The sequence below is a fragment of the Camellia sinensis genome, unplaced genomic scaffold (genome assembly GCF_055761805.1).
Source record: "Camellia sinensis isolate YWXY unplaced genomic scaffold, ASM5576180v1 Unanchor1, whole genome shotgun sequence".
NCBI lineage: Eukaryota > Viridiplantae > Streptophyta > Magnoliopsida > Ericales > Theaceae > Camellia > Camellia sinensis.
In genome coordinates, this window is record NW_028128987.1 from 16,387,404 (window position 1) to 16,404,382 (window position 16,979).

Consider the following 16,979-nt stretch of genomic DNA (forward strand, 5'->3'; position numbering starts at 1 on the left):
AGCACCCATTATTTTGGTTAGGGTTATTAATTTGTTCCAAAAATTAGTTTTATTGCAGAATTTGAACGGCACAAAGCAAGAGGACCTTAATAAATACACATTTTCTAGTACAAAATCCTAGTAGTGATAATAGGGAACGAAACCATAGATAAGAACTATAGTGGGTAAGACAAATTATCCATCTTCATCGCAAAACAAAAGCTTGGTAATTGCCCTTTATTCCTCATTTTCCAGTTTATTTCACATAGATAGCCCCTTTCAAGGAACATGGATATGGCTTGACATAAGCACGATTACAAAAGCAAATACCAATTAAGCAAAAAAAAAAAAGAAAATAAAACGAAACAAGATACCAAAGGCCATAAAACCAGTGATTTGAGCTCATTTAGCAAAGCTTAGTACCCCCTATAATCATCTTCTCCGCAACGATAAAAATGCTCGTATTCTCAAGAGAACAGAGCATCGATGAGTTATTAGTAGAGCCATAAATGGGAATTCCCTTCTCAGATATATATAAGCAAATCACAGTTACGGTCGTCCTTTCTGAACTCACTTGGCACTAGCAAACTGGGTGCGGAGAAGTTTGGCGGCAGCAACCATGTTACTGAGAGCAGGCTTGACTTCCGGGTACTTTCTCGTCTTGAGGCCACAGTCAGGGTTGACCCAGAGGATGTTGCACTCGAGGACAGCAAGCATTTTGTTGATCCGGTCAGCAATCTCTTCTGTAGAGGGGATTCTTGGGGAGTGGATGTCATACACACCGGGGCCAATGCCAGCACCGTACTTCACTCCCTCGCGGAAGACAGAAAGAAGCTTCTCGTCTGATCTTGAGTTCTCGATTGTGATCACATCAGCATCCATGTCGATAATTGAGTGGATGATGTCATTGAAGTTTGAGTAGCACATGTGGGTGTGGATCTGTCCAATAACATCAACACAAAGATGTTCAGAGTCAGAGCATGTCTACAATTATCGCACAGAAAATGTCTCATTTATTTACATTACAAATTTGCTTTTTATTTTCCCACGGTTGAAAGGACCTGAACTATCCACTAGGGGCCGTTTGGTGCAGCTTATTAGGCTGTTTATTGTTTTTTTTATTATTATTATTATTTTTTAAAAAAATTGTGTCATGAGCATTTGCTGGAGTTTCTGCTTAACAACTTTTGAAACAGAATTGCCTTAAATAAGTTAAAAAAGTTGATTATTAGAAAGAAAGGGGAATGACTACTTTTACTTTGTGATTATCCGCTTTCAGTTTGCGAAAAGTTGCACAAAATAGACCCTAGATGGTGGTGCCTTTTGTGAAATGACCCATCAATTAAAGCCGCACAGACAAATTTTCCAAATACGTGCCAATTACCAACTCTGAATACTTCGAGTAACAAGTTATGACTAGAAGAGCAAAGATCAACCTGGCAAGTGTCTTTGACACCACAGTTGGTGATTCTGAAGGAGTGAACAGCCCAGTCCAAGTAGAAAGCATGCTCGGACTTCCTAAGAGGCAAACCTTCTCTTAAAGCAGCCTCGTCAATTTGAATAACATTAATTCCAGCTTTCTCTAGATCTTCAACCTCATCCTTGATGGCCAAAGCAATCTGATAGCAGGTCTCGAATCTAAGAAGATGCAAAATGTTGAATGTTAAAAAGCATTACAATAGGCAGCAAAATGGACTAAGCAAGCTAGATTCACAGTTGGGTTGTTTCCAAACCTGGGTTGGTCGTTTCTAACAAAAGACCAGTTCAGAATCGTAACAGGGCCGGTAAGCATTCCCTTCATTGGGCGACTAGTCATGCTCTGAGCCAACGAGGACCAGAAGACAGTCATTGCTTTGGGCCGGCTCACATCACCATAAATGATTGGTGGCTTGACACAGCGAGACCCATAAGATTGAACCCACCCATTAGCAGTAAAGGCAAAACCGGACAATTGCTCTCCGAAGTACTCAACCATGTCATTCCTCTGCATTGGTCAAAGATGTGGCAAACAATGATAACTATGCAGCTCCATTTTCATAAGAAAATATGGCCTAGTTGAAATCTATAGCCAATTTATTTAATATAATGCCCACCTCTGGCTCTCCATGTACCAGAACATCAATGTCAAGTTCTTCCTGGAGCTTGACAACTTTGTTGATTTCCTCCTTCATAGCCTTGACATACTCCTCCTCAGAGACCCTATAAATGTAATAAAGAAGTTACTACCTATGGTATAAAAGTTGAAAAGAAATAACGAATTATACAGAAAACAATGTAATCATAGAGGGAAAGAAAAAACACTTTTTAGCCTTGTATTCACGGCGAACTTTTCTAAGCTCCATAGTTTGAGGGAAAGATCCAATAGTTGTAGTTGGAAGAATAGGAAGGTTTAGCTTCTTCTGCTGGGCATCCAACCTGGCACTCACATTTGTGGCTCGGCGGTGGTCAGATCCCCTCAAAGCAGCAGCCTAAGCAAGAAAATAGTAGTCTAAGGTTAGAACATCCACTGCCTGAATATATGGAGGATGGAAATAAACCTGTATAAAATACTTACAGCCTTTTGAACAGCCTCGTTTGTGACCCTTGGAGAGGATTTTCTTGAAGCAAGCGCTGCCGCATTGGCAGAGAAGAACGCCTGGAAGAGAGAGAAAACAGCTGAGAAGCTAAAATTATTCTTTTTGAGTCCCTCTCTTTCCATTTCCCTTGACGATTTGATATTTGATTTATCTTCAAAATTTTCAAATCCCTTTTCATTTTTTGTAGTTAAACATGTGAAATAGATAAAACCCTAAGAAAATTTGAAAAATCAAGCTAGGCGATCGTATTATACTCCCCATGCAAGCCCATAAGTGAAAACCTCAACAAAGGCAAGATGTCTACGTTTCATAAATTTGAAGAATTTGTTATCTACACAATGACACACTATCTAAAATTGAAGTCAAACTCATGCCTCAGGCCAAAGGCTCATATTGAACACTTGTCCAAATAAATGATAAATACAAGGATGGTTAATCTTTTATCTGATTTAATCCAGTATCAAAATTGTTAAGTTTCAAACGTTTAGAACATTGTTGAAATTGTTTATTAATTTTGTCAGCCTCACAAAAATAGCATAACACTTGACTTTATAATTGTGTGCAGCCCAACTCCTCTATTTCAAGCAAGAAAAATTAAATAAAGGAAAACAACAATAGAAAGAAGTAAAATGAAGTACCTCATCTTTGTGACCAGACAATGCCTTTGCCAATGCATTGACTTCAACTACTTTCTGTGCAGCAAATGCAAGCCAGGATTTTATCTCTTTGTCCAACTTAGTCTCATTCACTAAATCAACCGCAGTGTGAAGAAGAGAACAGGAGGTTGAGACCACAAGCTTGTCTGTTGAAGATTATGAGGAGGAGGAAAAAAAAAAAAAAAAAAGCACAGTCAGCCTTCGTCAAAAGATACCTTCTCTTAAATGCTAATAGAAATCAAAATTTTGGTAATCTGAATTCTTTGGTAAAAGAAACTTGATTAGTAGTAACATCAACTATTATTATGATTAAAAAGAAACATAAAAAAGCATTCACAAATAAAAATACCTTTTCCCACAATGCCCTCAAGAGCCAGCAGGATACTGAGGGAAGCAGCAAGATCATTGGCCCAAATGTTCCTTCCATCAACTACTCCAGCAAAGAGGTATTTGCCTGAAGGGAATCCGCCCTTGATTAAATCAAGGGTCTTTGTTCCACGAACCAAATCAAATCCAAAGCCAGTAACACCCTTCAACGAAGTCAATGTTTTGAAAGCCTCAGCGGGAACATCTGCAAAGTATGTCTCGATGATAACATTCAAACCAGAGAGTGTTGACTCCAGCTCTGAGTAGGCATGAGAAAATGCCTGCAATTTGTGAGGCTCAAGATCCATGACAAGGGTAGGCTCATCAAACTGAATCCAGGTGGCTCCAGCTGCCTTAAGTTCGGTCACAACCTCCCTGGTGGCAAATAGATCACAAAAGACATTTTAGAGGAAGAGACAAAAGTAATATACAATCTCAAAGAAATATGCCATGAGTGGAGAATGACCCAAGTCCTTACTTGTAGATGGGAAGGATTTTGTCGATCAGAGAGAGAAGAGAAAATGACTTCTCAACACCCTTAGCTGGTTTTGATAGCAACAAGTAGGACACAGGGCCTACAAGAACTGGGACGGTTTGAATTCCAAGCTGCATTGTGAAACATATAAGAGCATAAATAAACCAAACAATTCCAGTAAACTTGATTAATTAAAAAATAAATCCATCAATGCGTTTAGCACACACGGACTAGGAAACCTATTCAAGATATTGTGACCATAAAAAGTGACATGTCTGCCCCCAAAACCCTTAGCCATAAAAAATGAAGAAGCTCATATTTGAACGTACACATAATTTTCTAGCCTAGCACATGGATAGGAGACAAAATCTCATTTTCCCCTAATCCTATTTCATTTCAAATTCCCAAGAACAATCCTAAGATTTATGGTTTAGGGAGGTCAGACACATGATATTCATACACGAGTCAAACATAGTTTTGGAGTGGCAGAGATGACAACATGAAGTGAAGCAGCTTCTGTAAAGCATCCTAATGATGCCGCCATAATAATCTTTGATGTGTAAAAATACTAAAATATTAGCAACAAGACAAGGAGATCTGGCAAACTTACAGCTTTGGCTTCCTTGAATTCATTCACTGCCTTGTGAGATGCATAAGAGAACTTAACATCTGGTCCCAATTCCGGGACAATGAAATGGCTGCATTGATTACCATATATGTTATTCAAAGTACAAAAACAACATAATTGCTAAATTCTTCAAAATGGACAAACTGTGATAAGCATATTCATCACTTACTAGTTAGTGTCAAACCACTTGGTCATTTCCATGGCGGGAACAGAAGCATTTCCCCTAGCCATGGAAAAGTAGACATCGAACCCAATCTCACCTCCATTCCAACTGTATCTAGGGGGAACAGCACCGAGCATTGATGTGGTGTCTAACACTTGATCATAGCACGAGAAAGTATTGCTTGGGATATACTTGATCCCAGCCTCAGCCATCTGCTTCCAGATCGATGATCTGAGATCAGCTGACACTTTCTGCAAATCCTCGGCAGTACTCTTCCCATCCCAGAAAGATTCCAAAGCAAACTTTAGCTCTCTCTTGGGCCCCATACGAGGATATCCAACAATGTGCGATGCCATTGTTCTGTTTCGCAAAATGCAACAATCAACTACTTATAAATACATGACTTCAAACAAGTGAACCCGAGCAAATCACAAAGGAAGAGAGACAATTATACGGACACATAAGAATACATAATACTTGTATGTGTGTTTTAAATATTTGTGAACCATACTTCGTGTGATTTAAACAATGCAGACCATATCTGCATTGAGAACATCCTTTGAATTCTTCCAAGCAATAATAAGGACCAACGGGTGCTAGACATGGCAGCACATAAAATTTGGGTCTTAGTGTTTCACTAAATGGTATCAAACCCACACTCTGATTGCACTGAGCAGCAAGGAAATAGATGATAATTAAAAAAGTCCATAACAGTCATTAGCTGACTCACTCAATTTGCATTGGATTTATGATTAACACAGAATTAGTTATACTAGATCAAATCGGTAAGCAAGCAACAAGAATCGACTCAATTAAATGCAAAATTTATGTTTTACACTTACGATTTCAGAGATAAAAGAGTCCCTAGAGGTGACAAAATTCGAATAACGGTCTGTTTGGAAAGTGGCTTTTTCAGTGCTTTTTACTAAAATATGAGGTGAAAAAATACAAATATATTCGGAAACGACTTTTTGCTTTTTACAGAAAAAAAAAAAGAGAAAAAAGAAATGTGAATGGAAAGGAATCTTTGGTTTAGTAGAGTAAATAAACGCAAGGAATACTTTTTTGTTTGAGTTGAAACCTTTTTTGATTTTTTTTTTTTGTTGTTGCTAAAATAGGCCCTTGCCAAATGGAGGCTAAAGCATGAAAAAACAAAAGGTCCAAGATCTAAAGTCAATCTATGTTCAACACAACACCATAAATGCTCCAAAAAAAAAAAAAAAAAAAAATTTAAAAGCTCGTTTGAATTGAGCGATTCGATGAAATGAAAAATGATGAGAAAGAGATCTCTCTAAAAAAGAATTAGAAATGGAGAAAATGAAAACTCTCTTATTATATCATATCTTCATTTCTCATCAAAAGTAGTGGTGTGATTTGATAATATCAAAATTAACTATAAAAATTAAAAATTAAAAATCAAAACAAAATCTCCCTCATATTCCAATATCACATACTTTGATTTCTTAAGATCAAGCATGACAATCATTTCTTTTCTCACTCACTCATGAAAACTAACTGTAAATCTAAACCATCAAGCATGAAAAAGAAGCATCAAGCTGAAACAAATGATTAGATATATGCTTGAAACCAGATCTGCAACGACTTTCAAACTAAATTCAGATTCAAAAATAAATAAAGAAGCAGATGAATTGAAACAATTACCAGATCTGTATGTATTTATTACCTTATGCGAAGGAAGATGGAACGGTGGATCGAAATGGGAGTTGAGAAGAGAGAGAAAGAAGAGAGAGAAAAGCGAAAGGAGGAGATAAGAGTGAGAGAAGAAGAAGAAGAAGAAGGCGCAAGTGAAGGAACCACCAAAATGTGTCTCATTTATAGACTCACTGCCTAAAACTCCAAACTATTCCCTTTAATCTATCTATCAATCATTTCTTTTATGAGTGTTAACACTTACTAAAATTTTTTGGACCAACTCATTTTTTCCATCCCAATTCTAAATTTTAAATTTTAATAATATTTTTTTTTTTGACACTTCACTTATTATAAATCTATTCATATTCATAATATTTTCATAATGAAATACACATCCATTTAATTTTTCATCATTCTCCTTCCCTAACTCACTCAATCTTCAGAGTTTAGAGTTTTGGTCCAGTACAGTTCCTCTGACCTCCCCATTGCGTAAGGATGGTAATTCACTCTCATACCCTTCTTCACTACTGTCCTATCTGGCAACACATCGTTCTTTAAAGCTTGCTTTCCGTCAATGGGGATGGGTGGGTAGAGTCTCATGGTTTCGCTCAGCGAAGCGTGTGTGTAAACCATGTTTTTCACTTCTTCGTAAATCGGAGTTTCAGATTTCTAATTGATTTCTTTGAGAATCTCAGTTTCTATATCTGGGTTTTTGGAGACAAGCCAGAAGAACCAGATTAAAGCTTTCATCTAAATGCCTTGAATTCAAGAATCTCAATAGGAGATTAGCAAATTCGAGTAATGATTTTGAATTTGTTCACCACTGTGTAGCCGAAAAAATATATTTTGTTCAGAACTGTTTTGTCAAACAATAATGATCATGTCAGCACTGTATGTCTGAACAAAATTTGTTCATCACTGTGTAACTTGAATCCATTCCAATTCACAACTTAAAATAACATGAATTAAATCAATTCAAAATACATAACTTAAATCTATTCCAATTCACTCTTTTCCATTCTAAGTTAGTTTAACAAAGAAAATTACATAATTGACTATCTGCATTAATGTTCGGAACCTATGTATTGAACGAAAGGATTATGTTCAGTACTGTATTACCGAACATAATTCTAACAGTCAGCAAACCAATACCGAACAGCTCGAATATAGCGATCCCGGTTTTCCCTTTCGTGCTTAACTGTAATCCGGATTCGGTTTCGTAAGGATGCTGTTGTCTTATCCTCTTTTTATCCCTTTCTCTTTGTGTTCGAGCTTTGGGTTGTGTTGGGCAAGTTGGGAATAAGTTGGTTGTGTTTTAAAACGTAAAATCTTTGCCTAGTTTTTGGTCTCTCCGCTCGAGCGGCGCTCTTGACGCTCGAGCGGGACTCTGTTGTTGCTTGTTCGCTCGAGCGGGGGTTTTGGCGTTCGAGCGGGGAAATCACCCATCCAGTTTTTCGTCTGCAGTGGTAGACGCTCGAGCGGGACTTTGTGTCTGACGCTTGAGCGGGGAGTTTGACGCTCGAGCGGGCACCATGTCTGTAAAAGTTCTGGGGGCGTGCATCCGCCGCTCGAGCGGGGATCTGTGAGTGACGCTCGAGCGGGGCTTTGACCGCTCGAGCGGGGCGACTTTTATATAAAGCCGAGATCCGACCTTTTTGTTTATTTTTCCACATCTTTTCTCTTTCTTACTTTTTCAAAAAGCTATTTTGAGAGTTTCTCTCACTAAAACCCTAACTTCTCTCTTAGGATTGATCTAGTAGGAGTTGTTTTATCACCTTTGGCCTTTACAAAAGTTGTGTTGATCGTCGAGGGCTATCTTTTAATCTGAAAATTTCGGGATTTGGAGCATTTCTGTTTCTTCATCTCCTTCGTTGAGTCCCATCATTCGAGGTAGGGATAACCTACTCCATCTTATGAGCTTTGTCTTTGAATTTTAGCATTTTGATATGTTGGAGGTTGTTGGGAAATTTTGAGAAAGTTTGGGCCTTTGTGTAATTTTACAAAAGTTAGGGTTTTAAATATATAAACCTATATGCATGTTAGGTATAGAGAAATGAGATTGATGTTGGGACATTGATGGAAATGGAACCTTAGGGTTGTTTTGTGAATTATGGTAATTTATCCTAATTGGTTTAATTAATTAATGCATATAATTAATTGAAGAAAACGAGGAATTGAATTGAGAATGCTGAAATTGGGAATGTATGGGACTAAAGAGTGTAGTTGAGTCTTTTATTGCTCATCTAGTTGAAATGTTGATATATTATCCACTTGTGCGTTTATTTCCTGCTTAGAAATAATTGCTTTGGGCTACCGGTGGAGGGTAGTGTTGATTGTTGTAGACAATGCATGATGATTAGGCAAACTAAAACTAATCAATTGGATGTGTCATAGAGTATGACGGTTGATAGAATACATTAACTTTATGTATTGGTTGATTGTGCATATGACCAATGTGTTTATATGCATTATGTGTAGACAGTTGATAGAATACGTTAACTTTATGTATTGATTGATTGCGTATGTGATTTTGTGTTTATATGTATTACTTGTGTATGGGAGGAGATGGAGGATGTACTCCACGGTTTAGGGGAAGATGGGGGATGTACCTCTAAACTGGTTAATGGTTAAGGGAAGATAGAGGATGGACCAGGGATGCAGCTCATATGCTCTCCCATTGTAGTGATAATACAGCTCATATGCTTATCTGTTGAAGTGTTGATACAGCTCATATGCTTATCTATTGGAATGTTGATATAGCTCATATGTTTATCTATTGTAGTAGTGATATAGCTCATATGCTTATCTATTGAAAAGTTTGTTTGATTTGATATAGCACTAAAATGTATATCATCATCGTTTGTGAAGTATGGAAGTAGTTTATGTGTTATTGATACAATACCAAAATGTGTATCCACCTTGAATTTCGAAAGTGTTCTAGTGATGAAACTATGATCTCATCAAATGTTTGGGCCAGAGTACTGAGCCTTGTTTCCAAACTCAAAGTTGAATAAGAAATGGAAGGTGAATTGTAACATAGACTTGACCGTCATGGAATTGTAATAAGATGTAAATGGAAGTGTAAGTGTTGACCATCTACCAGTTGCTAATCTCTTAGTCATTGTTCATAGTTGGTTTAGTATATTTTTACTAGGCTGTGGCTCACCCTATATGGGGACATCATTTTCAGGTACAGGTAGCATGCACCTCTAAGGACATAGCTTGGGGGCTAGAGGCGGACATACTTTGGCTGTCTTATTTTCCTTGATTGTATTACTTATAGATTCAAGCCAAGGGCTTAAGGTGTAATTGAGTTAGCACTCTCTTTTGTAACCAAGTGTTAACTTGAAAAGCTGTAAGGCCGTAGGGCATTTGCTTTTGTGTTGTAAACATGTAATACTGTTGTAATGAAATACTCTGATGAATAGATGAATGTGGACCTTTTATGTATCAATGCATGTCTCTAAATGGATGGGTTTAATGTTATTATTTTGAGGGCGTTACATCGAACAAAACAAGAACGACCGAAAACGACCGAGAATGTTAATACAAGACAGATAAACTTATGAATGGAACGCCGGTCTCACTAGAATTGTTGTCCTCGTCCTCCATTGCTCTACACAGTAAAATAAGTGATGAAGTATACGTTATACTTGAAGCAAAACTTTCAAGTTCAATAGCGTTGATAATGGTGATGAAGATGACACATTCAGAATTTAAGATGATTATGAAAAATAATAGATTTAGGGTTTATATTAGTTGGTTATGAAAAGTAATAGGTTTAGAGTTTACAAACATGGAATACGTATAGTTGGAGTCGGAGTTGGAGGTGGAGGTGGAGGTGGGGGTGGGGGTGGGGGTGGGGGTGGGGGTGGGTGTCCAATATTATAGAATATTAGTTCTTATTGATAGGTGGGTGTTCCATTTAATAATGTCTTTTAATGTAATTTTACTTTAGGGTATAATTGTAATAAAAAAAATTTATAAAATGGGGGGTCCAAAGAATTTTGGTAGGTGCTAATAGCAGCACTCTTCTTTTATTTTATTGTTAAATTACAATTACACCCTTTAATGGGGGCTTTTCCCAAACTAAGTCAAAATAGCAACTTATTTCCTAAAGTAGGCCTAGTTCGGACGGAATTCCCAAACTAGATTAAAATGTGCTTACAAACCACGCTTTTACCGTTTTTGTGGTCCTCCCGTAGAAAATTTGTAAAATCGTAAAAACCGTGGTTATAAACCACGCTTTTAATTAAGAAAGCGTTGTTAGCAACCACACTTTTAAGTAATTTTTTTTTTCTTTTCAGAAAACATGGTTACGAACCACGTTTTTACTGTTGGCCAAAGAAAGCATGAATGATAACCACGCTTTTAGCCTAAATGTAAAACAAAACACGTTTTCAACACAAAACCACACCCAGAGGCTTCATTCTCTCTCTCTCTCTCTCACACACACACACACACTCACTCGCTTTTTCTCTCTCTGACACATACACTCACACACTCACATATATAATTTTAATACATATAAATTTTATTTTATAAAATTGAGACTAATATTAAATATATATAATAATAATTTATAATGGCAAATAATAATCAACTATATAATTTTTATACTTTTTGTAAATATAAATTATTTTTATATAATTTTAGAAATGATTTTTTACAAATTAAATTGAAACAACCATATATACGTATGTATATAACTTGTCCAAAAGTTAAAATGATAATTATTTTTTACCCTTAAATAATAATAATTTTTTATTTTTTATTTCTTAACCAAATTAATTTTTAATTTTAAAAAAAAAATTCTAAAAATCAAACCATACATAGCTTAAAAATCTTTTGATAAGTTATTTTTTACGTTGGTAACTTATTTAATTATTTGTTAATTTTACAACATTTTTACCATCTGAGGCATGTTTGGTAACTATTTCGTTTTCAGTTTTCAATTTATATTTATAAAAATTTTAAAAACTATCATAAAAATTTGTTTGATAATTTTTTTAGTTTATAAATGGTTGTCTCAATTTGTAAATTTGAGAAAAAAACGTAAATTCAAAAAATGAGTTTACATTGGTTTTTAAACAAAAATTTAAAAATTTCATTAACAAAAATTTTTTTCAATTAATTTTTTTTCAAAAAATGAGTTTTTTTTTAATTAATTTTTTTTCAAATAAATTCAAAAAATGAGTTTACGTTGGTTTGTAAATAATTTTTTTTTTCAAAAAAACATTTTTTTAAAAAAAATTAATTGAAAAAAATTTTGTTAGTGAAATTTTTAAATTTTTGTTTAAAAACCAATGTAAACTTATTTTTTGAATTTACATTTTTTCCTCAAATTTACAAATTGAGACAACCATTTATAAACTAAAAAAATTATCAAACAAGTTTTTATGATAGTTTTTAAAATTTTTGTAAATATAAATTGAAAACTGAAAACGAAATGGTTACCAAACATGCCTCAGATGGTAAAAATGTCATAAAATTAACAAATAATTAAATAAGTTACCAACATAAAAAATGACTTATCAAAAGATTTTTAGGCTATGTATGGTTTGATTTTTAAATTTTTTTTAAAAAAATTTAAAATTAATTTGGTTAAGAAATAAAAAATAAAAAATAATTATCATTTTAACTTTTGGACAGACTATAGACATACGTATGTATGGTTGTTTCAATTTAATTTGTAAAAAATTATTTCTAAAATTATATAAAAATGATTTATATTTACAAAAATTATATAGTTAATTATTATTTGCTATTATAAATTATTATTATATATATTTAATATTAGTCTCAATTTTATAAAATAAAATTTATATATATTAAAAACTATATATGTGAGTGTGTGAGTGTGGTGAGTGTGCGTGTGTGTGAGAGAAAGAGAGAGAGAGAGAGAGAGTGTGTGTGTGTGTGAGAGAGAGAGAGAGAATGAAGCCTCTGGGTGTGGTTTTATGTTGAAAACGTGTTTTCAAAGCATGTTTTTACATTTGGGCTAAAAGCGTGGTTCTCATCCACGCTTTCTTTGGTCAACAGTAAAAGCGTGGTTCGTAACCACGTTTTCTGAAAAAAAAAAAAAAATACTTAAAAGCGTGGTTCCCAACAATGCTTTCTTAATTAAAAACGTGGTTTGTAACCATGCTTTTACGATTTTACAAATTTCATACGGGAGGACCGCAAAAACGGTAAAAGCGTGGTTTGTAACCACGTTTTAGCCTAGTTTGGGAATTCTGTCCGAACTAGGCTTATTTTGGAAAATAAGTTCCTATTTTGGCTTAGTTTGGGAAAAACCCCCCTTTAATGCTCGTTTAAATAGTCCTGCTATATTCTCTATTTGGAAAAAAATTATTCGTTGATTTAAGAGCGATGGGATCATAAAGTAATATTAGGTATTATGAAAAAAAATCATGAAAATAATCATGAAAGATTCTCCACCGTTAGATTACATATACAAAAAGACACCACATACTAATCAAATGATGAAAACTCTTCATGAAACATTTCATGATCCCTAATATTATTCGGGATCATATCCTTCACTAGCACATTCCGTTCACAAATCACAATATTACTCGGTACTATGTGACGGTATTTGAAGACGAACCAATAACTTCTCATATTTGAAACTCCTCAATTCTATCTCCAATAACATGACTGAGTTCATTTGAAAATTAATTATTTTAGTTGATTTTCGACCTTTTCTAAAGACGTACAAAAAAAAAAAAAATAGAGATAATTATGTGATTTAATGTTTTAGATTTTTGATTATTTTAGCCAAACACCCCGTAAGATCCGTATAAAACTGTCACACACTCATCTCTTTCTCATCTTTAACCTTCCTAATTTTATAACATGAGAGTGGAATTGGAGAGACAAAGTTAGAAGATAAATCATTTTCCTTGTTTAAAAATATAAATTGACTTTTTATAGTTTTAAAAATTACATTTCGTTTCTTTAAATTTTTACTCGCATAACAAATAACTCATTTCACTGATAAATTATTAGGTCAATTAATAATTTTTAATAATGTCATAAATATATTTTAATTAAAATTTTTGATAATTTTATTATTGCATAAAAAAGTAATGGCGAATTTTTGATTTTTTTTGTTAACTAAGTTAAATAATTTTTTTGGACAAATGGTACTTATATTTTCCAAAACATAGGGGCAATTCATGTTAAAAGATAATCTCAATGAGTGTATTTGTAATTTATCCTATTTTGTTTCCATTTGGATTATTCAAAACCATTTATTTTGTAAAATCATTTGTCATTTATGTATATAATTTAAAAAAAAATTAAATCAATCTGATAAGCATATCACATAGATCTCTAAAAAAAAAGATGACAAGTGTATTTTTTAAAATAGATTATCTATTTTTGTTGGTGGCAGACGTGATAAATTTAAAAAGTTACGATTATCAGATTAATCTAATTTTTTTTTTGATAAATAAGAAAACTTTATTAAGAGCAAAGAATACAAGAAATTTCAAGCCACTAGAAAGCAATAACCAAACTACTGGAAACATCAAGACAAAACTACTATGGAAGTAAGTCATCTACAAAATCAACAAAAGACAAAACATCCGGATCCATAGCCAATGAAATCCAACTATGTAACACTTGCCAATGAAATCCAACTATGTAACACTATGAGCAACGCCTCTCTAACCAGGCCAACAGACACATCTCCCCCCAAAAAACCCTTCTATTACGCTCCAACCAAACTAGCTACATAAGACAATGACCAGCCATAATCCATGCCTTCCGCTTCTCTCCCTAATCCTCCCCTCAACCCAACTTTGCACACCACCTTGACTGTTCCCGGTTGAACCCAAACCAATCCGAAAATAGCAACTATAGACATCCAAAGACGTGAAGCAAACGGACAACAAATTAGCAAATGGTCCACCGTCTCCGAACACTTACAACACCAATTCACCAAAATATGCCCATGACGAATCAAGTTATCAATTGTCAACAAACGGCCTAACGCTGTTGTCCACACAAAGAAACTGACTTTGGACGGACAACCCACAGCCCACCACCCAAACACTCTTCCAAGGAAATGCCACCCCAGCCCCACCCGTAAGTCCATGGTAAAAAGAAGATACAGAAAATACCCCTTTGGACTTCAAGCACTCCCACCTGAAAGTATCCTCACCCACCCCTCCAAACCTAAGCCCATACAAAAAGCCCAACAAATCCAACAACTGACCCACCTCCCAATCTTGCATTTTCCGACGTAACTCAACTTGCCACACTACCACATGGCCTTGCACCTGAGCATATGAAGCCACTGTCGCCTCTCGATCAATCACAACATGAAAAATATTGTTTTTTCAGATTAATCTAATTTTTTTATGTGAATACAAGAAAAGATCCTACAAATATAAAATGTGAATAGTTCAAATCATCGAAACGAAACTCGTGATGAGTTTCACGAGCTGTGACAACACCCTCTAATCTAGATCTAACAAGCCCAATCCTTTATTTTATTTTGAGTTTTTGTATAAATTTTTAATATATAGGAAAATTGTTTCACACCACCAAATGCAACTATGCATCAGTAAATGGAGTGTTTGGTCTAACTAGTTAATAGTTGATAATTTAAATACATAAATTTAAAACAGTTTTTCCTTAGCTTTTTAATAATTTATTATTTTATTCAATTACTTAAATTATTATGTCTCATCTATATAACAAGGAAGCTAAGATTTTGAATTCGGATGGGACTTTTGTCCCTTTGTCCAAATTTTGACCATTAGATTGATTTTAATCTAAGGGCTAAAACATTCCACCCTCACCCTCTCTCAACACACATCCTCTCTCTCTCACACATACTCCTCTCCTCTCTTCCTGTTTTCAAATTTTGAACACCCACGCACTCTCTCTCTCTCTATACCTTCATCAGAGCCCATTCCCGTGCTTCCCTATCGGAGCCCAACCCTCACCGTGCTTTCCTGTCTCCATCTTATCTCCTCCTCCCTCCCTCTCTGCCGGAATAAAATAGATTAACAAGGGAAGGGAGTTGTCACTGCCAGAACCGGACCGAAGTCTGTCCCCGGCCAGAACGTCACTATCCCCGGACCGAAGTCTATATGTATTTGTGTGTATAATATATATAATTTGCATTTTGGATGTATATATATATATGTAAAAATTTAAAATATGTATTGTTGCCTGTTCTTCCATTCAGGAACAAGGTATTGTTGCCTGGTGCAATTATTCGTTGCACCTCACCCAGTAGGTATATTTACTTTCCCTTGCTTAAACCCCCAATTTATTTTCTCTTTGATTTTCCTGGGAAAAAAATGTATTCTGGATTTAATTCTTTCGGAATTTGCTTGGTTTGGATAAAATTATTGGAAAAGTGGAAAACTTTAGTTGTATTTTTTCGTTTGTTATTTTATAGGAATTTTCGTTTGTTTGTTGGGTCTGATTGGTATAGGGAATTAAATCCAATCAACTTGAAATGTTTGATTTGTTGGGTCTGATTTGTTTGATTCCCAATTTGTTGGAATCTTGGTATTATAAACATTTTAAACATTTTACAACCAATCAACTTGAAGTGGAATCTTGGTATTATAAACATTAACCAATCAACTTGAAATGTTTCTCAAGAATGTTTCTCAAGAACAGTTTTGAAATGTTAACATATGTATATATATACACATATACACATACACATATTTCAGAATAGTTTATGGTATATATATGTATATGTGTATATACATATGTATATATATATATGTAAAAATTTAAAATAACTTTTCTTGATATGGTTAATTTGAAACATTTCAAATTAATTTCCTAAGAAACATTTCCTATTTGAATAAGTTATGTTATAAACATGTTAACATTTCAAAACTGTTCTTGAGAAACATTTCAAAACTCTTCTTGATAAAAGCACACCCTCTCAAGAAGAGTTAACATTTCAAAACTCTTCTGGAAATGTTTCTCAAGAACAGTTTCCTCTAAAAAAATGATTCCTGTTTTGAAACATTTGAATGAGTTATGTTATAAACATTTCCTATATATATATATATATATATGCTTTTATCAAGAAGAGTTATATAATTTCCTGTTTCTCTTAATCTGATATGGTTAGTTTGAAATGTTTTATTTTTTACATGGTTTTGATTTATGATACCAATCCTATGTATTTATATATATAACCAAAATTATATATTTATTGGTTTGGTTTGGTTTGGATTGGTGTGTGTTCAAAATCTGAGGAGTTTTACACATAGGATTGGTTTGGTCACTCATAAATTCTCTATATATAAATACTAACATAAACAATCACATCCTAAGAATCTTTATATTCAATCACTGTACCTCAAATATTCTAATGCATACCATACAAGGGAAAATTAAAATTCAATCACGGGACCAGTATATATAAAATTCTCTCTCTAGGAATCTCCATGACTTCAAGCTGTCAATTTTGGAATTTTTTTTTTTTTTGGGGTAG

At 34.3% G+C, this 16,979-nt stretch overlaps 1 protein-coding gene across 2 annotated transcripts; it reads right to left on the reverse strand.

Moving 5' to 3' along the window:
- Positions 1 to 183: 183 nt before the first annotated feature.
- LOC145814297 (5-methyltetrahydropteroyltriglutamate--homocysteine methyltransferase 1) lies at positions 184 to 7,022 on the reverse strand. Of its 2 annotated transcripts, none has more exons than XM_082910964.1 (12): positions 6,528 to 7,022; positions 4,850 to 5,203; positions 4,663 to 4,750; positions 4,056 to 4,183; positions 3,561 to 3,952; positions 3,194 to 3,357; positions 2,534 to 2,614; positions 2,281 to 2,447; positions 2,073 to 2,178; positions 1,713 to 1,963; positions 1,416 to 1,617; positions 184 to 918 (listed from the first exon to the last, which is right to left on the reverse strand). In XM_082910964.1, the coding sequence occupies exons 1-12, from the start codon at positions 6,674 to 6,676 to the stop codon at positions 550 to 552; spliced, it is 2,451 nt and encodes an 816-aa protein (XP_082767090.1). In that variant the 5' UTR covers positions 6,677 to 7,022; the 3' UTR covers positions 184 to 549. The 2 variants fall into 2 exon arrangements, with proteins under 2 accessions (XP_082767090.1, XP_082767091.1); XM_082910965.1 differs by having other exon boundaries at positions 6,506 to 6,650.
- Between the last annotated feature and the right edge of the window lie 9,957 nt (positions 7,023 to 16,979).

Coding starts and splice junctions, on each gene's coding strand:
- LOC145814297 (XM_082910964.1), bottom strand. CDS start 6,676: ATGAGACACATTTTGGTGGTTCCTTCACTTGCGCCTTCTTCTTCTTCT. Junction 2,448..2,533: donor ACGAGGCTGTTCAAAAGGCT/GTAAGTATTTTA, acceptor TTTCTTGCTTAG/GCTGCTGCTTTGAGGGGATC. Junction 919..1,415: donor GTGTCAAAGACACTTGCCAG/GTTGATCTTTGC, acceptor GTTATTGGACAG/ATCCACACCCACATGTGCTA.